The sequence below is a fragment of the Lolium perenne genome, chromosome 1 (genome assembly GCF_019359855.2).
Source record: "Lolium perenne isolate Kyuss_39 chromosome 1, Kyuss_2.0, whole genome shotgun sequence".
NCBI classification, from domain to species: Eukaryota; Viridiplantae; Streptophyta; class Magnoliopsida; order Poales; family Poaceae; genus Lolium; species Lolium perenne.
The window spans coordinates 11,791,699-11,816,933 of NC_067244.2; the positions used below are offsets into that span (position 1 = coordinate 11,791,699).

General features: G+C 45.8%; 1 protein-coding gene across 1 annotated transcript; it reads left to right on the forward strand.

Annotated features, from left to right (window-relative positions):
• Positions 1-16,380: 16,380 nt before the first annotated feature.
• LOC127326050 (cation/H(+) antiporter 20) lies at positions 16,381-21,703 on the forward strand. Its single transcript, XM_051352879.2, has 3 exons — positions 16,381-17,641; positions 19,931-20,890; positions 21,129-21,703. The coding sequence occupies exons 1-3, from the start codon at positions 16,427-16,429 to the stop codon at positions 21,507-21,509; spliced, it is 2,556 nt and encodes an 851-aa protein (XP_051208839.1). The 5' UTR covers positions 16,381-16,426; the 3' UTR covers positions 21,510-21,703.
• Positions 21,704-25,235: the final 3,532 nt, after the last annotated feature.

The following is a 25,235-nucleotide window of genomic DNA, read 5'->3' on the forward strand; positions in this document are numbered from 1 at the left end:
CAATAATTAAGATCCACTCCCTTGTGTTTTGGTTCAGCATGTTTACTGTGCTATTTCACGACAACTCATCTGATTTTATCAGTCTTATATATCTGTGCGCGCGCGGAGCCCATCTTGTATGCCCGGTACGGCGTCGGGTAGTGTGCGGTTGGTGAATGGCGACTACGACGTCCTCTACCGCCGCATGTGGCTCAACTAGTTTGTTTTCCGTTTTCCTTAAAATATTTTTTTTTTGAGAAACACAGTACAAACGCATACGCTCACATACGCGCATACACCCATCCCTATGAACGCACACACGCACACCCTACCCCTATGAGCACCTCCGAAAGACTGAGCCGGCGGATTGGATCTTGAAATTGACGAAGTCACCACAGGCGCCTCGCTGTCGACGGGAACGTCGCCTCCCACTGAATGAATATTCCGCCTTTATGAGACACACAGATGTCAAACCCAGGGGTTGAACTCTGGTGGGCTGGGGATTTTTCGATAAAGGGAATATATTAATATCAAAAGATATCAATTACACCCAGCCTCTGCAACAACGCCCCACCCTAATGGCAGTACGGATGCACACAGCCAAAAAAGAGAAAAGAAAACTAAAAAATAAAAGTCCCGCTACAGCCTTCTAGACCTAGCAATAGCAATACAACCACCACCGTGACAACACCTGAAGTACAGACTCTCCAAAAGCGACGCCTCCAAGAAGGAAACAGTGCACCAGCACCGTCGTCGCCCGACCAAAGATCTTAGGATTTCTCCCTGAAGATAGTCCCCACTCTCAAAACAATGCCTCCAACAAGAACATTGCCAGGCACAACCAGTTAAGGCCAGACCTTGGGTTTTCACCCTGAGAGGTAAGACTCCGAACTTTCCCCTGTGCTGCCGCCACCACATGCATACCACTGCTGCAAGCCCGGAACGCCAAGCAGATCCCTCAGCATCACGTTGACTCGAACCTCCTTTAGTCAGTCCACCAATCCGGCCTTCATGATATTCCTTCTTCTGACTTCACGATGGAACAAAAAATCACCAGATGTCAACACAGAATATAGCTTCGCTGCGCTCCCTCCGGAACCAAACGGTCGGAATAAAAACATGGGTGCGCGCGACCGAATACCACCCGATCCAGCAAACTGCAGGCAAAATATGCATTGTTCCATTCGCCAGCGGAGCTTTCCGGAACTCATCTCTCCAGCCAGATCAAAGCAAACTGACCTCAGGTAGATCTTCATCTTCACTTGCGAGAAACCCGAGGACCGCCACCAAAAACAAAGCAAGACCAGCAGCCCCCACGCCGCCAGTCCCTCCTGCCGGATCACCAGGAAAGAAGACGGCGGCGCGGATCATGCGTACCACCGCTGAACCGTCACCGGGGGCGGAGGCCGCCACCGCTCCACCGAATCCTCCATGGCTACCAACGGAGAGCATCAGGCCCCGGCCAAATAGCCGTGCCGCCCGGCTTCCTCCACTGGCGCTTCATCACCTCCCATGGAACGCCACCGTGGAAACCCTCTCCTCCCCCTCGTCGTTCGATGGAAGGGGCGCCGCCACCGCCGCCGTGGCCGAGGCCGGGGCCGGGGCTGTGGCCGGGCCGGGGCCGAAGCCGGGGCCAAGGCCAAGGCCGGGGCCGGGGCCGAGGCCGGCAGCAGCGGCGGCTGAGGTGCGGCGATCCGGGGGCGACTGCTCGGAGCGGGGCGGGTAGATCCTCCGCCGCCGCCCGGGAGGGGGGCGGGACAGGAGGAGGCGGCGGCTAGGTTAGAGGAGGAGGAGGCCCAACCATCCTCCTAACCACTCAACCTCAGGTTGGTTCTCTTTTCCTTAAAATATTTGTAATATGTTTGGATGAACTATGTTCGATCGGCGCCGTATTGGCACCAAATTATCTATCCATCTCATCGCCGCTTTTAAATTTACTAGCAAAAGTGCCCGTGCGTTGCATCGAGTGACTGAAATCTGACCACTCTGCGTTCAGACGTGTCGCTGCAATGGGTTCATATACACCTAAGAGCCAAAATGAATTTTCGCATGCAAAGTTGCTACTCTCCTTCTTTACAAACTGAAATCGACTATCGATATTGAAGGTGATCAATTGCACCGTGGTGACCGACTTTGGCAATCATGTTTGAAATGCAAACTCTATATCGGCCTCCGTCTCACATACCATATCCCCATGAAATACGGATGTGTATACAATTTGTTTTTGAAATCACCTAGGAGGTACTTTCATATTTATCTTCATTCCATCAATCTGAAGATCACAAGTTGTAAACCGAAGAGAATGGCAATCTGCCGATCTGCGCAACTGTGTAGTTGGATCTAAAGATATCACGATCTAACACGGTGGAAGTCTAGAGACGGAACTTGATTAGCCAAACAAGAATCATCCACGGCTGCAACAACATCGGTTGAGAGGTAACATTCATTGTCATGTGAAGGAGCATAATAATGTGTTGTGTTGATTGCTCGTCACCTCAATGAATTGTTCCTTCCCACGAAAATAACATACTTAGTGTTGTTCCTTGTTATTAATTTTAGTTGTTTGCGAGTGTATTTTTTCATTGTTAAATAGCCTATCAGCCGGTACATAGACCCAAGTCTCACCCGGAGGTGGGAGATGAAAAGCGAACTAACCGGTACATGGCAATGCACCGTATTATGTATTTTGGTGGGAGGGCAAAATCGTCCAAAAAAATGTTGGACGAAAATTTTGGCAGAAACCTTAGCTCCTTTATTATTAGGTATAGAAATGCGTTTGGTGGTGATATGGAGGTCATGACTAGGTAAATCGGCTCTCCCATAAAACAATTCTCGCCGGCCCCGGTCATACGGCCGGCAAAGAGGCTTCACCGGACGCCGTATGGGGGAAGGCCCGACGCCGACTTAGGTTATCAAGTTCTTGTTTTGGCTAAACCGGTATCTCGAGGGGCTATTTTTTGGTGGAAACGAAGTTCACACCCCCTAAATACGTCGATCGGTGCTGAAATAGGAATAAAGACACTTGATTGGTGGGCTGTATAACGCAAGTTGAAATCCTCGAGGACGTGGGCATAGCCCAGTGGCAGTAGCGCATCCCAACGATCAGAGTTCAAATCCAGGAACGAATTTCTGGAATTCTCACGCCGAGATCCGCTTCTACTATATCATTTAGTGTCTAGTTCCTCCTAGCATTAATTCATTTTGCAAGTTAAAATCCTCAGCTTTGATGGACACTTCAAATACTACCAGCAGAACGAACGGTGTGCATACGTGGTCGAATAACTGTTTTAGCTGTAGCTACTTCCTAGCTAGCTAGCCACACTGTAAGGTCGAGAAATACTACATGTGTTGATCGATTCCTTTTTTTTCCTGCTCCCCTTCAAAAGGTCGAAAGAGAAAGTGATCAAAGATGATTTTTTTGATAAGAAGTATATATTAATATTAAGAAGATATCAATTACACTCAGCTTCTGCAACAACGCAATACTCTAATAGCATTACGGATGCACACAGCCAAAAAAAGAAAGAGAATTACATAAAAGAAAAGTCCCGCTACGATATTCCAGTCCTAGCAACAATGGTACAACCACCACCAAGACAACACCTGAACTCTAGGCACTCCAAAAGAGACGCCTCTAAGAAGGTAACAGTGCACAAACTGTAGGATAACGTTGCATAGAAAACAAAAAATTTCCTACGGCGAACACGCAATCCAAGCCAAGATGCAATCTAGAAGACGGTAGCAACGAGGGGGTATTGAGTCTCACCCTTGAAGAGATTCCAAAGCCTACAAGATGAGGCTCTTGTTGCTGCGGTAGACGATCACTTGCCGCTTGCAAAAGCGCGTAGAAGATCTTGATCACGATCGGTTCCGGCGCCACGAACGGGCAGCACCTCCGTACTCGGTCACACGTTCGGTTGTTGATGAAGACGACGTCCACCTCCCCGTTCCAGCGGGCAGCGGAAGTAGTAGCTCCTCTTGAATCCGACAGCACGACGGCGTGGTGTCGGTGGCGGTGAAGAAGTCCGGCGGAGCTTCGCTAAGCTACGCGGGAGATATGGAGGAGAAGGGGGCGGCTAGGGTTTGGGAGGGGGTGGCCGGCCACTCAAGGGAGGCGGCCAGCTTGTGGTCTTTGGGGTGGTCGGCCCCCTCCCTTGGCCCCTCATTATATAGGTGGATCCCAAGTGTTGGTGTCCAAGTCTTCGAATAAGACCCGAAACCAAAACCTTCCATAGGAGGGGGAAACCTAGCCCAACTAGGACTCCCACCCAAAGGTGGGATTCCCACCTCCCATGTGGGGGGTGGCCGGCCCCCTATGGTGGAGTCCACTTGGGACTCCACCCCATCTAGGGCTGGCCGGCCATGGAGGTGGAGTCCCTTGTGGACTCCACCTTCCTTGGTGGTTTCTTCCGGACTTTTCTAGAACCTTCTAGAACCTTCCATAGAACCTTCCGCGACATTTTATTTCACATAAAATGACATCCTATATATGAATCTTATTCTCCGGACCATTCCGGAACTCCTCGTGATGTCCGGGATCTCATCCGGGACTCCGAACAAATATTCGAACTCCATTCCATAATTCAAGTGCTACCATTTCAACATCAAACTTTAAGTGTGTCACCCTACGGTTCGAGAACTATGCGGACATGGTTGAGTACTCACTCCGACCAATAACCAATAGCGGGATCTGGAGATCCATAATGGCTCCCACATATTCAACGATGACTTTAGTGATCGAATGAACCATACACATATATTACCAATTCCCTTTGTCTCGCGATATTTTACTTGTCCGAGGTTTGATCTTCGGTATCACTCTATACCTTGTTCAACCTCGTCTCCTGACAAGTACTCTTTACTCGTACCGTGGTATGTGGTCTCTTATGAACTCATTCATATGCTTGCAAGGCATTAGACGACATTCCACCGAGAGGGCCCAGAGTATATCTATCCGTCATCGGGATGGACAAATCCCACTGTTGATCCATATGCCTCAACTCATATTTTCCGGATACTTAATCCCACCTTTATAGCCACCCATTTACGCAGTGGTGTTTGGTGTAATCAAAGTACCTTTCCGGTATAAGTGATTTACATGATCTCATGGTCATAAGGACTAGGTAACTATGTATCGAAAGCTTATAGCAAATAACTTAATGACGAGATCTTATGCTACGCTTAATTGGGTGTGTCCATTATATCATTCACACAATGACATAACCTTGTTATTAATAACATCCAATGTTCATGATTATGAAACTAATCATCCATTAATCAACAAGCTAGTTTAAGAGGCATACTAGGGACTTCTTGTTTGTCTACATATCACACATGTACTAATGTTTCGGTTAATACAATTCTAGCATGATATATAAACATTTATCATAAACATAAAGATATAAATAATAACCACTTTATTATTGCCTCTAGGGCATATCTCCTTCAGTCTCCCACTTGCACTAGAGTCAATAATCTAGATTACATTGTAATATACCTAACACCCATGGCATTCTGGTGTTGGTCATGCTTTGCCCTAGGGAGAGCTTTAGTCAACGGATCTGCTACATTCAGATCAGTGTGTACTTTGCAAATCTTTACTTCTCCATCTTCGATGTACTCGCGAATCGAGTGGTAACGCAGCTTGATATGCTTCAGCCTCTTGTGTGACCTTGGCTCTTGTGCATTGGCGATGGCACCCATGTTATCACAAGAAATGATTAATGGGTCCAATGCACTAGGAACCACACCGAGCTCTACAATGAACCTCTTCATCCATACCGCTTCGATGAAGCCTCTGAAGCCGCTTATGTACTCGATTCTGTTGAAGACTTCGCCACCGTGCAATCGCTTCGAGCTTGCCCAGCTTATCGCAGCACCATTCAATATAAACACGTACCCAGATTGTGACTTAGAGTCATCGGGATCGGTGTTCCAACTTGCATCGGTGTAACCGTTTACAACGAGCTCTTGGTCACCTCCATAACAAAGAAACATATCCTTAGTTCTTTTCAAGTACTTCAGGATATTCTTGACCGCTGTCCAGTGTTCCATTCTGGATCACTTTGATATCTGCTAGTCAAACTAACAGCATGTGCTATATCCGGTCTAGTACATAGCATGGCATACATGATAGATCCTACTGCCGAGGCATAGGCGATGTTACACATCCTTTCTCTTTCTTCTGCGTAGCCGGTCCTTGAGTTTTACTCAATACCTTGCCTGGTAACATAGGTAAGAACCCTTTCTTACTTTCGTCCATTCTAAACTTCTTTAGAATCTTGTCCAGATATGTACTGTGATAGCCCTATTAGGCGTCTTGATCTATCTCTATAAATCTTGATGCCTAATATATACGATGCTTCACCAAGGTCTTTCATTGAAAAACTATTATTCAAATAACCCTTAACACTGCTTAATAGTTCTATATCATTCCCGATCAATAATATGTCATCTACATATAATATCGGGAATGCTACAGAGCTCCCACTCACTTTCTTGTAAATACAGGCCTCTCCATGACACTGTATAAACCCGAAGTCTTTGATCACCTTATCAAAGCGTCGGTTCCAACTTCTTGATGCTTGCTTCAGTCCATAGATTGAACGCTGAAGTTTGCATACTTTGTCAGCATTTTTAGGATCGACAAAACCTTTGGGTTGTACCATATACAACTCTTCCTCAATATCTCCATTAAGGAACGCCGTTTTGACATCCATCTCGCCAAATCTCATAATCGAAAAATGCAGCTATTGCTAACAAAATCCTCACAGATTTTAGCTTCGCTACAGGTGAGAAAGTCTCATCGTAGTCAACTCCTTGAATTTGTCGGAAACCCTTTGCGACAAGTCGAGCTTTATAGACAGAATATTACCATCGGCATCTGTTTTTCTCTTGAAGATCCATTTATTCTCGACAGCCTTTCGGCTATCAGGTAAGTCTACCAAAGTCCATACTTTGTTATCATACATGGATCCCATTTCGGATTTCATGGCTTCTTGCCATTTGTTGGAATCTGGGCTCATCATCGCTTCTTCATACGTCGCAGGTCCTCATCATTGTTATCTACAATCATGACATTTAGACAAGGATCATACCAATCAGGAGTGGCACGTTCCCTTGTCGATCTGCGAGGTTCGTAGTTTCCTCGTTCGAAGTTTCATGATCATTATCATTAGCTTCCTCTCGTTGCCGGTGTAGGCGGTACAGTACAACTTCCGATGCTGCGCTACTCGATCAACGAGTATAGATTCATCAATCTCATCGAGTTCTACTTTTCTTCCAGTCACTTCTTTAGTGAGAAATTCTTTCTCAAGAAAGGTTCCGTTCTTAGCAACAAAGATTTTGCCTTCGGATTTGTGATAGAAAGTGTACCCTATAGTTTCCTTAGGGTATCCTATGAAGACGCATTTCTCCGCTTTGGGTTCTAGCTTGTCCGGTTGTAACTTCTTTACATAGGCTTCGCAACCCCAAACTTTCAGAACGACAGACTTAGGTTTCTTATTAAACCATAATTCATACGGTGTCGTTTCTACGGATTTTGATGGTGCTCTATTTAAAGTGAATGCGGCTGTCTCTAATGCATAACTCCAAAATGATAACGGCAAATCAGTAAGAGAGACATCATACTACGAACCATATCTAAGAGAGTTCGACATTTACGACGTTCGGACACACCGTTTCGTTGAGGTGTTCCCGGCGGTGTCAATTGTGAAAGTATTCCGCATTTCTTTAAATGCATGCCAAACTCATAACTCAGATATTCACCTCCACGATCAGATCGTAGAAATTTGATCTTCTTGTTACGTTGATTTTCTACTTCACTTTGAAATTCCTTAAACTTCTCGAAAGTTTCGGATTTATGTTTCATGAAATAGATATACCCATATCTACCCAGATCATCTGTGAAGGTTAGAACATAACGATAACCACCGCGCGATGCTACGCTCATTGGTCCACATACATCTGTATGTATGATTTCCAATAAGTCAAGAGGCTCGCTCCATCATACCAGAAAATGGAGTCTTTGTCATTTTACCCATTAGACATGCTTCGCATCTATCAAGTGACTCAAAGTCAAGTGATTCAAGTAATCCATCGTATGGAGTTTCTTCATGCGTTTCACTCCAATATGACCAAGACGACAAAGTGCCACATATAAGTAGAATTATCATTAAGTTTAATTCGCTTAGCATCAATGTTATGTATATGCGTATCACTACTATCGAGATCTAATAGAAATAAGCCATTCTTTTGTGGTGCTCGACCATAAAAGATATTATTCATAAAAATAGAACAACCATTATTCTCAGACTTGAATGAATAACCGTCTTGCATTAAACAAGATCCAGATATAATGTTCATGCTCAACGCAGTACATAATAGCAATTATTTAGGCTTAAAACTAATCCCGAAGGTAGATGTAGAGGAAGTGTGCCGACTGCGATCACATTGACCTTGGATCCGTTTCCAACGCGCATCGTCACTTCATCTTTCAGCAGTTGTCGTTTATTCTTTAGTTCATGTTTCGAGTTACAAATATGAGCAACCGAACCAAAGTATCAAATACCCGTGTACTAGAACGAGAACCAAGTGAAATGAACATCTATAACATGTATATCAAATATACCTTTTTTCTTCTTCTTGACAAGGCCGCTCTTCAGATCAGCCGATACTTGGAGCAATTACGCTTCCAGTTGTCCCTTCTCCTTGCGAATAGCACTCGGCATCGGGCTTAGGGCCGTTCTTAGGTTTCATAGGAGGCGTGGCAGCTTTCTTGCCACCCTTCTTGAATTTTCCCTTAGACTTGCCCTGTTTCTTGAAACTCGGTGGTCTTGTTGACCATCAACACTTGGTGCTCTTTCTTGATCTCAATCTCAGCAGCTTTTAGCATGCCAAAAAGTTCGTGTAACTCCTTGTTCATGTTCTGCATATTGTAGTTCATCACAAAGTTCTTGTAACTTGGTGGCGTGATTTAAGGACACGATTAATCCCTACCGTTAGGAATCACTATTCCCAAGTCATCGAGTTTCTTCGCATGCCCGGTCATGGCGAGCATGTGCTCACTAACGGAGCTGCCTTCTTCCATCATACAGTGAAGAAATGTTTCGATGCTTCATAGCATTCCATCGCCGCATGAGTCTCGAATATAGCTTTCAGCTCATTCATCAACTCATGAGGATCATGGTGCTCAAAACGTTTTTGAAGATCGGATTCAGATCGCACAGGATGGCACACCGAACTTGAGAGTACCGAGTTTTCCGAGTCGCGTAAACAGCTTTTACTTCATCGGATTCATCTTCGCGTAGGAGGGTCACCTAGCGGTGCATCAAGCACAAATTGCAGATTTCCGCCAGAGAGGAAGATCCTCACATGACGGAACCAGTCGGTGAAGTTGCTACCGTTGCTCTTAAGTTTCTCTTTCTCTAGGAACTGATTAAAATTGATTGGGGACGCCATCTCTACAACATATATTTGCAATAGTTTAGACTAAGTTTATGACAAATTGAGTTCAAATTTTAATTCAACATAATTAAAAACCTAAGTGAACTCCCACTCAAAACAATATCCCTCGCATTGTCTTAGTGATCACACGAACCAAATCCACCGCACCTAAACCCGATCATCACGAGAAAAGGTGTGATTTCAATGGCGAACACTCAAAGTGTTCATCATATCAACCATATGATTCATGCTCTACCTTTCGGTATCACGTGTTCCGAGACCATGTCCGTACATGCTAGGCTCGTCAAGGCCACCTTAGTATCCGCATGTGCAAAACTGTCTTGCACCCGTTATATGTACTTATTGAATCTATCACACCCGATCATCACGAGGTGCTTCGAAACGACAAGACTTGGCAACGGTGCTACTAAGGATGAACACTTTATTATCTTGAGATTTTAGTGAGGGATCATCTTATAATGCTAAAGTCGCGATCTAAGCAAAATAAGATGCATAAAAAGGATTAACATCACATGTAGTTCATATGTGATATGATATGGCCCTTTTGTTCTTGCGCCTTTGATCTTCATCTCCAAAGCACGGATATGATCTCCATCATCTTCGGGCATGATCTCCATCATCGTCGGCGTAGCGTCAAGGTCAATGGCGCCGTCTTCATGATTGTCCTCCATGTAGCAACTATTACAACTACTTTGAAATACTACTCAACATGAAATTTAAAGACAACCATAAGGCTCCTGCCGGTTGCCACAATACAATAATGATCATCTCATACATATTCATCATCACATTATGGCCATATCACATCACCAAACCCTGCAAAAACAAGTTAGACGTCTCTAATTTGGTTTGCATATTTTACGTGGTTTAGGGTTTTCGAGAGAGATCTAATCTACCTACGAACATGAACCACAACGTTGATACTAATGTTTTCAATAGAAGAGTAAATTGAATCTTTACTATAGTAGGAGAGACAGACACCCGCAAAGCCTCTTATGCAATACAAGTTGCATGTCGAACGAGGAACAAGTCTCATGAACGCGGTCATGTAAAGTTAGTCCGAGCCGCTTCATCCCACTATGCCATAAAGATGCAAAGTACTCAAACTAAAGATAACAAGAGCATCAACGCCCACAAACCATTGTGTTCTACTCGTGCAACCATCTATGCATAGACACGGCTCTGATACCACTGTAGGATAACGTTGCATAGAAAACAAAAATTTTCCTACGGCGAACACGCAATCCAAGCCAAGATGCAATCTAGAAGACGGTAGCAACGAGGGGGTATTGAGTCTCACCCTTGAAGAGATTCCAAAGCCTACAAGATGAGGCTCTTGTTGCTGCGGTAGACGATCACTTGCCGCTTGCAAAAGCGCGTAGAAGATCTTGATCACGATCGGTTCCGGCGCCACGAACGGGCAGCACCTCCGTACTCGGTCACACGTTCGGTTGTTGATGAAGACGACGTCCACCTCCCCGTTCCAGCGGGCAGCGGAAGTAGTAGCTCCTCTTGAATCCGACAGCACGACGGCGTGGTGTCGGTGGCGGTGAAGAAGTCCGGCGGAGCTTCGCTAAGCTACGCGGGAGATATGGAGGAGAAGGGGGCGGCTAGGGTTTGGGAGGGGGTGGCCGGCCACTCAAGGGAGGCGGCCAGCTTGTGGTCTTTGGGGTGGTCGGCCCCCTCCCTTGGCCCCTCATTATATAGGTGGATCCCAAGTGTTGGTGTCCAAGTCTTCGAATAAGACCCGAAACCAAAACCTTCCATAGGAGGGGGAAACCTAGCCCAACTAGGACTCCCACCCAAAGGTGGGATTCCCACCTCCCATGTGGGGGTGGCCGGCCCCCTATGGTGGAGTCCACTTGGGACTCCACCCCATCTAGGGCTGGCCGGCCATGGAGGTGGAGTCCCTTGTGGACTCCACCTTCCTTGGTGGTTTCTTCCGGACTTTTCTAGAACCTTCTAGAACCTTCCATAGAACCTTCCGCGACATTTTATTTCACATAAAATGACATCCTATATATGAATCTTATTCTCCGGACCATTCCGGAACTCCTCGTGATGTCGGGATCTCATCCGGGACTCGAACAAATATTCGAACTCCATTCCATAATTCAATTGCTACCATATCAACATAAAACTTAAAGTGTGTCACCCTACGCTTCCAGAACTAAGCCGACATGGTAGAGTACACACTAAGAACAATAACCAATAGCGGGATACGGAGATCCATAATGGCTCCCACATATTCAACGATGACTTTAGTGATCGAATGAACCATACACATATATTACCAATTCCCTTTGTCTCGCGATATTTTACTTGTCCGAGGTTTGATCTTCGGTATCACTCTATACCTTGTTCAACCTCGTCTCCTGACAAGTACTCTTTACTCGTACCGTGGTATGTGGTCTCTTATGAACTCATTCATATGCTTGCAAGACATTAGACGACATTCCACCGAGAGGGCCCAGAGTATATCTATCCGTCATCGGGATGGACAAATCCCACTGTTGATCCATATGCCTCAACTCATATTTTCCGGATACTTAATCCCACCTTTATAGCCACCCATTTACGCAGTGGTGTTTGGTGTAATCAAAGTACCTTTCCGGTATAAGTGATTTACATGATCTCATGGTCATAAGGACTAGGTAACTATGTATCGAAAGCTTATAGCAAATAACTTAATGACGAGATCTTATGCTACGCTTAATTGGGTGTGTCCATTATATCATTCACACAATGACATAACCTTGTTATTAATAACATCCAATGTTCATGATTATGAAACTAATCATCCATTAATCAACAAGCTAGTTTAAGAGGCATACTAGGGACTTCTTGTTTGTCTACATATCACACATGTACTAATGTTTCGGTTAATACAATTCTAGCATGATATATAAACATTTATCATAAACATAAAGATATAAATAATAACCACTTTATTATTGCCTCTAGGGCATATCTCCTTCACAAACACCATCATCGTCCGATCAGAAGATCTTAGGTTTTCACCCTCAAGATAGTCCCCGCTTTCAAAACAATGCCTCCAAGAAGGTTATTGCCAGGCACAACCAGTTAAGGCCAGACCTTGGATTTTCATCCTGAATGGGAAGACTCTGAACTTCACCCGTATTGTCGCCCCCTCTTGCATACTGTTGTTGCGAAACCCAGAATACCAAGCAAGCCCCTCAACATCGCTAAAAAGTTTGAACCTCCATAGCAAGTCCTCCAATCCGGCCCTCATGGTATTCTCCGCCTCTAACTTCGCCATGGAGCATGTTTCCATATGGCAAGAAAGAACAGAGCTTCACGATGCTCCCTCTAGAACCAATCGGTCGGAATAAAAGCATGGGTGCATCCGACCGAATACCACCGATCCAGCGAACTCCAGGCAAAAAAAGCGATGTTACATCCGCCGGCGGAGCTTTCCGGAACACACCACTCCGGCCATATCAAGAGGGACTGACTTCAGTAAGGTCTCCATCTTCGCACAAGAAAGACCATAGGACACACCACTCCAGCAGCCCCCACGCCACTAACCAGCTGCAGAGAAGACGAACGAGCACGGAATCTGGCACGGTTGCGGGGCAACAGGCGAGTAGCTACCAAATCTGCAAAGGAGCAACAACACCAAAGCCCACGATCCTTCGCCAGGTTGCAGATGTCGTCTAGGGCGCGAGCAGTTGCGGCCCACCTAGCCCAGATGGGGCCCAGATCGTGGCCCTGCATAGGCAGCCGCCCCGACAGATCTTGGCATGGCCTCGATCTGCGGCCTCCGCGTGACCACCACGTCGAGAAGCCGCCCGCCCGCCTCACCGCTGCGCCCAGCGCGACTGGGGGCCGCCGCCCCAGCTTGCCTGGAGCACGAGCACCTGCCACCGCAAGGGCCGTAGCGCTGCCCGCGCAGCCACCGCGGCCAGGGAAACCGTCGTAGAAGCCCGGGGCCGCCGCCCCACCGTCCGTGCTCCAATGCCAACAGCACGCCGTCCAGGGCACCACACCGCTCCAGTCGGAGACCCCCGCGCACGAGGAAGGAGGGCCCGCCGCCGCCAGCTACCAGACGGGCTTTGCCCACTGGCTGCGCCCGACGGCGCCGAGGGAGGCGGACGAGGAGGAAGGCGAAGCTCGGGGGCGCGGTTCGTCGCCCGTGTCTCCCCAAAAAAAATTTGGGGAGAATTTCACTTCCCGGCCTCTACACCAACCAGGGATGCACACAACCATTTGGCATGAGTACTAAGATTTTTAATCTTGGTTAAGATTAAAGCATAGTCCTCAGATAAATTGCATGAGTACCAGGACCAGCCTAGGCCTCAAGTATAGATGGGAACCTAAATTCGCTTCCGTGAGGATTTGAACTCAGGTGCTGGGTTTATACATCCACTCCCCCAACCAGTTGAGCTAGGGATGCACACAACCATTTGGCATGAGTACTAAGATTTTTAATCTTGGTTAAGATTAAAGCATAGTCCTCAAGATAAATTGCATGAGTACCAGGACCAGCCTAGGCCTCAAGTATAGATGGGAACCTAAATTCGCTTCCGTGAGGATTTGAACTCAGGTGCTGGGTTTGTACATCCACTCCCCCAACCAGTTGAGCTAGGGTCACTTCCCTTCAAAATGGGGAGAATTTCACTTCCTGGCCTCTGCACCAACCAGGGATGCACACAGCCATTTGGCATGAGTAGTAAGATTTTTAATCTTGATTAAGATTAAAGCATAGTTCTCAAAATAAATTGCATGAGTACCAGAACAGCCCGAGCCTCAAGTATAAATATAAACCTAAATTTACGTCCGTGAGGATTTAAACTCAGGTGCTGAATTTGTACATCCACTCTCCCAATCAGATGATCATAGATATAGATGATGGGTCGATTAGAAATTACAAGTGCAGAGATACCACTTCGTTTCTTCCTGATGTGAGTTCGATCCGACGTGTGAAGTGTGATGATGGTCAGGTACTGGCCGCCGATCCATGAACGGTTCAGAAACTAAGTCGTGGATGGCCTGCATCTCTCGTCGATACTCCTAGGGCGGCAGGATCGGAGGTGGCGGTTCTGGATTCTCCAGTCAATAGTTACTCCGCTGTTGAGGAACTTGAGAAGAAAGCGACCGAGATGATCGAGGCGATGAGTGAGATTCAGCGGCGTCAGTGTGTTTTGTCACTCTTGGGACTTCCGTTCTGTCGACCGGAAGGTTGGAGAACTGTACATGCGACGTCGTTTCTAGACAGGCCTAGCTAGCTACTCCTGCAACATAGTATATCTGCATACGGATCAGCAACTACGTGTGCGGTGTATGGTTACAAGGAGGACTATTCTGGCCACTAAACCCATCACCAGGCCACATGCCACAGGCTATTCAAATAGCATGGATAATAAAAGTGTTTGGTACTCGGACTGGTGTGGTTTTCTTTTTCGAAAACCCTGCCAGTGATGCCGAGATAAAAGTAAAAAATTATGATGTTGCACGGCGTTGTAAGATTTTGCATATAGATTCTTTTTCAGGATTTTATGAAATATGATTTTCGTAGAAAGTTTGCATTTATTTGGTGAAATTAAGATAGCAGAAGTTCAATTCTTATGAAAGTAGGTTGTATTATATCGTAAATGGTTATTCCCAATTTTCTAAAAAAATTACCTGAATTGTGATAGTTCATAGTTAAATTGAATTAACAATGTTTGAAAATTCGTTCATAATTTTGAATTTTCACATATAAATAGTTGAACTATATTTCACATGCTTTTGAAAATCCCAATAAACATAAGAAAGTTCATTGCGACTTTTTTAAAGCATTTGTACCTTCTTTTAGAATGTAACTTTCGAGAACGTGCTGTAAATTGTTCTTCAAATGGAAGTAGGAAGGAGGGTTGTTTCGACATTCGTCTTTGCCTTCTTCCGGAAGTGGTCGTTGGCTTGTAGTCTAGCATAACAGCTCCCCGACCTCCATCCCTTGCAATGTTTCGTCTTGTTTCATGGCATCTCAAATCCGACTCATAAATCATAATCCCAAAACACGAAACTTTATGAAGCCATACGACATGAATCAGAAAGCACCAAATGGATGGGTGAAACATCCACGGTATATACCCCGCAGAATCATAAATCATAGGATGTGGTGCATCAGTTAAATGTATTGGCAAAAATAATATCAAGCCAATGAAATAATATCCGTGTGTATGAAAGTGTCTTTGGCTCCTGAACTTCACTGGTCCCATCATTCTAGAAAATTCAAAGACCATATTTACTAGTTTCAGATAATTCAGAAAAATATCCCTAGCAATGCGGGATTATTTATACTGTGGGATATACCTAAATGATAAAATCAGATAAAATTTGGAGATTTAAAAACATGCATACTCAAGATCCTTACTTCTACCATCTTTGTGTAACTCACAATAATACACGGTATTTATAACTGATATTTTACATGTTTGTGGAATACATCATTGCCTACATCCATTTATTTTGATATTTTTAACTTGCATATATACTTTTTTTAGGATAACAGGGATTTCTGGAGCTAGCTAACTGAAAATCACCACTCTTTTAAGGACTAACCAACAGAACATAACCTTTTTAATTTTCTCAAAACGGCACAAAACTCGAACAAAATATGATGTACCTATAGAAAACAACATCACAGAAAGATTCTACTCTCTTCGATCCATATTATTTGATGCTAAAATGAATGTATCTACAACTAAAATAAAACTAAAATAAATAGAGTATATAAAGATAATAAAGGAGAAAGTTCACATTTGATTTTTCTCACTGAAAGTAGAGGATTTTGTCACGAGTATCCCAGACGAGCAAAGTCAGCCTCTTCACATGCAGCCGAGGCAAAGCTGAGTATCTTTTTCTCCTGTCAGTCACGCGCCGCCCGCGCCGCTTCTTTCCCTTTCTACTCTCCACGGCACTCGATCGGCTGCTTAATTTGAACTGCCGCCACAGCGCCAAGAACGCAGAAGAAACCATGGCGTCGTCGTCCGTGTCGGCGGCGGACATGGCGGCGGTGAAGACGTCATCCAACGGGATGTGGCAGGGCGACGACCCGCTCCACTTCGCCTTCCCGCTGCTCATCCTCCAAACCCTCCTCATCCTGCTCCTCAGCCGCATCCTCGCCTTCCTCCTCCGCCCGCTGCGCCAGCCCAAGGTGATCGCCGAGATCGTCGCCGGCATCCTCCTCGGCCCCTCCGCGCTCGGCCGCAACAAGGCCTACCTCCGCGCGCTCTTCCCGCCGTGGAGCGCGCCGGTGCTCGAGTCCGTGGCCAGCCTCGGCCTCCTCTTCTTCCTCTTCCTCGTCGGCCTCGAGCTGGACCTGCGCTCCGTGCGCCGCAGCGGCCGCCGCGCCTTCGCCATCGCGGCCGCCGGCATCTCTCTCCCGTTCGTGTGCGGCGTCGGCGTCTCCTTCGTCATCCGCCGAGCCATCCCGGGCGCCGACGAGGCCGGCTACGCGCCGTTCCTAGTCTTCATGGGCGTCGCGCTCTCCATCACCGCCTTCCCGGTCCTGGCGCGCATCCTCGCCGAGCTCAAGCTGCTCACCACGTCCATCGGCGAGACGGCGCTCGCGGCGGCGGCGTTCAACGACGTGGCGGCCTGGGTGCTGCTGGCGCTCGCCGTCGCCATCTCCGGGAGCGGCGACGACCGCCGCAGCCCGGTCACCTCCCTCTGGGTGCTCCTCTCGGGCGCCGCGTTCGTCGCCGTCTGGATGCTGGCCGTGCGGCCGCTCATGTCGTGGGTGGCGCGGCGGTCGGACGCGGGCGGCGGCGGGGACGCCGTGTGGGTGGCCGCCACGCTCGCGGGAGTCCTCGCGTCCGGGCTCGCCACCGACATGATCGGCATCCACGCCATCTTCGGCGCCTTCGTCTTCGGCCTCACCGTGCCCAAGGACGGCGCGTTCGCCGGGCGCGTTACGGAGCGGGTGGAGGACCTCGTGTCGGAGCTGCTGCTGCCGCTCTACTTCGCGTCCAGCGGGCTGAAGACGGACGTCGCTACAATCCGCGGCGGCGGCGCGCTGGCCATGCTGGCGCTCGTCATCGGGACGGCGTGCGCGGGCAAGATCGTGGGCACCTTCGCGGTGGCCATGGCGTGCGGCATGGGGGCCAAGGAGGCCATCGTGCTAGGCGTGCTCATGAACACCAAGGGCCTCGTCGAGCTCATCGTCCTCAACATCGGCAGGGAACGCAAGGTGCGTACACAAATAACCGCACACCGTATGCTAGCATGCTATACGGTGCCGTATACATGCCTTTTGCGTATATTTCACGTTTTTTCGTTGTTGTTTGCTTGCGCTCCCATTGGTTTTGACGTGTATACGTACTTGATCTCGTATAACTGTATACGTACGTGTACATGGGTACATGTGAAGTGAGCCAAAAGAAGAGCTCCCGTGAGGACAAAAGCAGGAGTCACCTGATAGCTGTAGCTATAGCTTCTCCTTCTTGTGGCTTCGGCGTCCTCTGTCTCTGTCTCTCCGTTGGGTGTCACTTGAAACATGGGATCATCTCGTTCCTTTCTAGATTCTGCTCTACCATGGCAGCTTGTGAGTGATCGACTAGGTAGCTATAGGTTATTTTTCTTTTCTTTTAAGCCAACAAAGTTAGTGGTAACACATGAACCTTCTCTCTAGAACATGATGATGCAACTCCAACTTGCATAGGGAACTGGGAGTTACATGCATGGAGTATACTCCAAAGCCCAAAATTACACGTGTGATTTCCCGTGGCTCAAAAGTAAGGACTACTTTGATTCATAGGATAGAAAAAAAATAGAAATAGGAAAAAAAAAAGCATAGCAGTATTAGAGATGTCATGTCTAGTTAAATCCTCCGTGAAGAGAACTTTTCTTTAATTGTACCAAATGAATTTCGGTTTTGCTATGTCTCAGTCAACTGAGATTTTCTTAAGTCTAAGTCACTTACAAAAATGTGCCTTGAGTTGCACTTTTCTGTTAAAAAATGTGCAACTGAACCGAGTTGCATTTTTAAAAAAACTGTAGTGCACTTTTCTGAATTGACTGAGACTTAAGAAAATCTCAGTCAACTGAGACATAGGCACACCCAATGAATTTTTCACGACGTATGAATTTTTTTTCATAGGATTTGCACTAGCTGATTTTTATAGGATTAGTTTCTATGAAATATGTTCATATGAATAAAACAACTAGCATATACATTTTTTTCCATAGAATCAAAATCATACACTATTTCTATGCAAATCATATGAATTATTACATGTATTTATTTAGATCAGTTTAGATCGGGTTGTAGATAGAAAATCTGTCGTGCCCTTGTTTGTCTGTGTTGATAGGCAAACCTAGTGTGTCGACGCATATTTCTCCTTCCCACCGTGATGAAGGTCGATAGAACAATCTCGCATTGCTTGAGCGAGTGACCAATCACTTGCTGAGTTGACCATGCATGGCCGCTATGTCCAAGTTAACCTTCCATGAGGATGACATGTGGGGTTCCATTGCGACGTGTTGGGCGTCTAGATGTCCACGAGGCTCATGCACTGCGTCGATCTTGCGTCATGCACTATGCTGCGTGTCCACAAGATGTCTACCACATGCATGCCATGCATGATGCGTTTTGGCTCCATGCAAGTCAAACAAGCACTCAATCTCATGTCAAACATGCAGATTCCATCATGTTTCCAGAAGCAAAATACACAAGTTCCTAGATCATTTTTTTTTGTTGCAGTCCACTCTTTTGGCATACTAAAGTATGTACTACCACCGGATGTGAAATTTTGGCTCCTAGTTGCAACTTTGCGGGTGCACCCTATTTGAAAAATATGTTAGAAAAGTAAAGGAAATATATGTAGGTATGTGTCTATCAAATTTGAACCAAAAATATCAAATTATGTAAACTAAAAAAAATTATAAAGTGTACCGCTGACAATATAAGGGTGGACATGTACTATTCACAATATAGCAATGTTTTAGCGGGATATTCACTTTGGCTCATATGAGGATTTCCTTCCATTAATTGTGTGAATTTACATTTTCAAGTGTCAAAAAAATTCTAAAATAAAATTTTCCATGTCCATATACACACTTTATGTTTGTACACAAGTTAAAAAAAACTAAAAAATTATGTAGCTCCTGTAAAAAGATAAATTTTGATGCTATAACACAACTACGCATAGGATATTTTATTTTTGTTATTTTTGTACACGCCACATAAAATGTTGTTTCTCCACGAATACTTGTGCACTAGCGTAGAATGTCACGATGTACACCAAAAAAAATTATGTCAGATTTTTTCGACATTTTTAAAATTGTTTTTTAATTATTTTGTATAATGAAAGCATTTGCTCATATGAGCCAAAACGCCACCTCCGGTTTTAGCTTTTTTTTTTTTTGTAGAACACTTACATCTTTTTTTTTGTGTGTGTATGGATTTAATTTGCACTAATAGTCGAAAAAAATTCACATTCGTACGAACGTTCAGACTTCCGATTTTTGTTGGCTGCAGGTGCTGAACGAAGAGACATTCGCGATCCTAGTGCTCATGGCGCTGGTGACCACCTTCATCACCACGCCGATGGTCATGGCCATCTACAAGCCGGCGCGAGCCGCCGGCCGCCGTCGCCTGCACCCGCGCAAGCTCCACGGTCCAACCACCTCCGCGCCCTCCTCCCCGTCCTCCTCCGCCGCCGCCAATGCCAAGGAGCTGCGCGTGCTGGCCTGCATCCACGGCGGCCACGACGTGCCGGCGCTCATCAACCTGATCGAGACCATCCGCGGGCACACGCAGCCGCGCCGCCTCGTCAAGCTCTACATCCTCCGCATGGTGGAGCTCACCGAGCGCACCTCCTCCATCCTCATGGCCCGTGCCGCCCGCCGCAACGGCCTGCCCTTCCTCCGCCCGTCACGCCGCGGCGGCGGCGACGACGACCAGATCGACGTGGCCTTCGGCACCTACGCGCAGCTCGGGCACGTCCAGGTCCGCCCCATGACCGCCGTCTCCGCGCTCCACACCATGCACGAAGACGTCGAAGCGGTCGCCGAGGACAAGCGTGTCTCCCTCATCATCGTGCCGTTCCACAAGCGCCAGCTCGCCGGGCACGGTGACGAGATCGAGAACCTCGGCCCGGAGTGGCGCGCCGTGAACCGGAGAATCCTGCGCGAGGCGCCATGCTCCGTGGCCGTCCTCGTCGACAGGGGATTCGGCGGCGGCGAGCAGGTCAGCTCGGAGCAGGTCGCGCACGGCGTGTGCGTCGTGTTCTTCGGCGGGCCGGACGACCGGGAGGCGCTCGAGCTTGCAGGGAGGATGGCGGAGCACCCCGGCGTGCAGGTCACGGTGGTGCGCTTCCTCGACGGCAAGGCCGGCCACGAGGAGCACACCGAGGTCACGTTGCGGCCGTCCGAGGCAAAGAACGTGGAGAAGAGCTACACCTTCGCCACCGCCACCGTTAACGGCCACAGGGAGAAGGTAACAAACAATTGATCACAACAAATGTTTAAAATAGCCGGCTACAGGGTAACAGCGGCCTCCCAAAACAGCTATAGCTACCTTTTTGCAGGCTAATGCAATTAGCCGCATCATGCGGTAAAGGTTATATATAGCGGGGTATAGCAGGGCTATACCCGGCTCTTTTAAACTATGATCACAACTAAAGCCGGCATTGTTGAACGATGTGCATTGATTTGACGATGGTGGGCGTGTGTAGGAACTGGACGAGGCGGCTGTGGTAGACTTCCAGCAGAAGATGGGCGCCATGGTGCGGTTCGAGGAGCGGGTGGCGGCGGGGAACGTGGTGGAGGAGGTGGTGGCCATCGGCAAGAGCCGGGAGTACGGGCTAGTGGTGGTCGGCAAGGGCCGGCTGCCCTCAGCGATGGTGGCGGAGCTGGCCGTCCGCCCGGCGGAGCACCCTGAGCTGGGTCCCATCGGGGACGCGCTCGCGTCAGCGGGACATGGCGTGGCGTCGTCGGTGCTCGTGGTGCAGCAGCACGACATGAACACCGACGAGGTTCCGGTGACCGTCGTCCAGATCGACGGACATGCCCACGACGGTGAGCTCGGCAAGGACGACAACGTGGCCGTGCCGTAGATCGAAACTGGACTCCGCAATGTCGCTGACACGTCTGTCACTCTATTTCTCTCAGTAATCGACTAGGATGATGATGACGATGACATGACTTGTGTGTACGTATTGAATTTGGTGTTGCTACTATGTAATTTATCGGTCAATAAGCAAGCCGATGCGACTGAATTTCTTACCAAAGCAATTCCCTTTCTCAGCAATTCAGTGGAGGCATAATCGGCATAAAATCGTAACACTTGAATTAATATACTTCCTCCGTTCCTTTCTATAATGCCTATTGTTTTTTAGCACGGAAATTAGCGCAAGCAATCGTTTTAACAGAAAACCCCCTACCGATCTGAGAGAGGAAAAAGCAAACGAAATCAGATCGGAGGAAATCCTGGACTTGCCATAACCGATCGCATGAGATGGAAACAGATCGCGTGAAGTACTCCCCTGCCCCGTTATTCGCTGATTGTTTCCAGATTTTTAGCAGGTACGTTGATTGTTTCCAGATTTTTAGCAGCTACGTGATTGTTTCCTTATTTCTAGCCCTTGAGAAAATCGGTGGAAGGGGGTTTCTGCAAAATAAACACAACTTTACTCTTATTATATGAAACAAATGCAGAAAAACAATAGGCATTATAGAAAGGAACGGAGCGAGTATGTTTTTATCGTCTTTCTTCTAACCTATCGACATATTTTCTCACAAGTTGTACTGAGGTGGCAGCAAAACTGAACAAAGAGGGGCTGGACCGATCTGTTTTATGGTCTGTTGGTTTACGAAATAAAGGGTCTTCTTCATAGTTTCGAAGAAACTTCGGTGCGCTCGGTGCAGCGGACTGCAAACGGAGCGGCACATAGTTTGGCAAAGGAAGGCTGCGATAATAAGAGTTATAAGGTGTGGTTAGGTGTAGTACCTGATATTATCTTGAACATAATTGTAGCCGAAGGTCGGATATAATGTAAACGCAACTTTTTCCCTCTCAAAAAAACTTTCTATTTGGAGAATTCTTTCTTTTATCATTTCAGTTGTTGTTTTAATCTAAATGAACTGCTTAAGTGCTTAATTAAAAATAAATTAAATTGAAATATAATTAAATTGAAAATATACTTATTGGACCACCCTAACATATTGTGCTTAAGTGTTTCTATGACATGACTTGTGTGTATGTAGTGAATTTGGTGTTGCTACTATGTAATTTATCGCTCAATAAGCAACCCGATGCGCTGAATTTCTTACTAAAGCAATTCCTTTTCTCAGCAATTCAGTGAGGGCATAATTGGCATAAAATCTTAATACTTGAATTAATAAATGTTTTTATCGTCTTTCTTCTGACCTATCGACGGATTTTCTTACAAGTTCATTGGAATCATTTTGAGTTTTCCTTTGTAGTTAGCGTTCTATTTGGAGAATTCTTTGTTTTATCATTTCCGTTGTTGTTCTAATCTGAATAAATGAACTGCTTAAGTGCTTAGTTAAAATTGGCAAACTACTAACTCCGTCCCAAATTCATATTTTATAGTGTGTGGTGCACCTCTTTTTTTTTGTCATTTTACTGTACCTTTTTTCAAACAATGTTCATTCATTGCACTTTGAATGACACCAATGATACATGTATTTAGTATTTTGTCATGTTCAATTTGGTACTTAAATATTCAAATTAATAACTGTGTTTTTATAATTTATTTTTTCTTTTCAGTCTTCATTAGGTTGGTTGCACTTTCAATATATATACACTAGCTGAACATGGAAAACCTCAAATGTAGCCCGGGCTACATGTAGCCCGGTTTTGTTTTTCTTTTTTCAAACTTAAAAAATTTTGATTTCAAAGTTTTAGAAAATTTTAAAAAAACTATGTCGATGTAGAGAATGTTGAAATCTATCGGTGTATAAATATTTAGATTAAAATACATTATATATTGCCCTCAGTAAAAATAAGAAAGTCTCGCAAAATGATAGAATCTAGATTTTAGTGTACTGTTTATTACTATTCACTAATGCTGAAATCAAGGTTTGTTATTTTTGCTGAGCTCAAAATACAACATATTTCAATCTGAAAATTTACAGTGGCCTACATGTAGCTCGAGCTACAAAAGTTCATTCTCAGCTGAACTTGTGCAAGTTGTGTTTATATAACACGCAACTAGTTTTTCGTTAATTAGCATTTTTTATTTTTCTTTCATTTCTAGTTTCAATCGATCAAGATTAGAAGTTTAATGTTCTAATTTTTTTGGTTGCAACCAGGGTGCGAATCTAAGCCCTGAATAACCAGTGCCGTGAGCGACGTGGAGGCTTGATTGCAATTAGGATACCTCCACGTAGAATATTGTTGTAACTACAATACACTAAGGTGTCCAGGCATGTCTTGGATCCGCCAGTGGTTGCGACGTCAAGAACTTCCATCCACAACAAATTTTGACTGTTGCTAATATTTTTGCCACTCTAGTATTGGAAAGCTTGGTCAAACATTGCAAATGGAAACCTCCACCAAAATTCAGGCATGCTATCTAGGAATTTTTGTCAAAAATGACCACCCTCTCCAATTCATTGACAAAAAGGACCACCTGTGAGTAGAATTGACAAAAAAGACCACCTCATGTGTGGCGGCAGAGCCCCAGGCGACATGTGTCGCCTGCCGCCACAGCCGGAGGCGGCAGGGCCTGCCGCCGTTGCCCGTGGCGGCATGTCCACCGTAATCAATGAATAGTGTCCTGATCGATGAACAGTGCACGTTAGCTACAAAATTTGTTGAATTTGTCTTTTTTGCTGAGCCCAAAATATAACGTATTTTACAGTGAATTTTTGCACGATTGTAGTGCATAGAGTTAGCTACATGTAGGTATTTTTTCGAATTTTTTGAGATGTTTTAAAAAAAATTAAAACGGGCTACTATTCATAGATCAGGATAATGTGGACATGCCGCCACGGGCAACGGCGGCAGGCCCTGCGTTGTGGCGGCAGGCGACACTTGTCGCCTGGGGGCTCTGCCACCACATACTAGGTGGTCTTTTTTATCAATTTTACTCAGAGGTGGTCCTTTTTGTCAATGAATTAGGGAGGGTGGTCCTTTTGACAAAAATTCGCTATCTAGATGCTATTGCTGGTCGGAGATGTTCATGTAGCGTAGCGACTAGAATAGCTTTCGATTGCTCAACCCTGATCGGGCCCATTGAGGCCTAGATCTAGCGCTCGTGCAAATGTGCAATACACTGAATTTGTTACCAAGGCAATTCCTATATCTCAACAATTCAGTGGGGCATAATAATCAGCCTTAAACTGTAATAGTTGCATTAATATAATTTTTGGATATTTCTTCTAACATGCTAGACTGAATATTCTTACAAGTCTACATGAAACATTTTAGAGTTTTAGTCGATTTTAGTTTTTCTCCGAATTTAACTTAATATAATTGTTGGAGAATTATTTATTTATTTAGTTTCTATTGTAGTTGTTATTTTAATCTACGAATTGCTGAGTTAAAATTGTGAACTATTATCTTTACATTCTGCAACTATATTTTGATTGTACCTTTTCTTTTTTTCTCAAACAAAATTCATCGGTTGCACTATAAATAAATATACTAGTAGTCTTGTAGTACCTTCATGCTGTATTTTGTCATGTTCAATTTGGTGCTTAAATGCACACACAAAAAATGGTGCTATAGTAAATCATGTTTTTGTAATTTAGTTTTTCTTTTAAACCTTCTTTCGGTTGGTTGCACTTCAATATATAAACTAGCTGCACATGTG

Bases quoted from the DNA above. Each gene is read 5' to 3' on its own strand.
- LOC127326050 (XM_051352879.2), top strand. From the start codon at position 16,427: ATGGCGTCGTCGTCCGTGTCGGCGGCGGACATGGCGGCGGTGAAGACG. The intron at 17,642-19,930 runs GTGCGTACACAA...TGTTGGCTGCAG, and splicing joins ACATCGGCAGGGAACGCAAG to GTGCTGAACGAAGAGACATT. The intron at 20,891-21,128 runs GTAACAAACAAT...GGGCGTGTGTAG, and splicing joins TTAACGGCCACAGGGAGAAG to GAACTGGACGAGGCGGCTGT.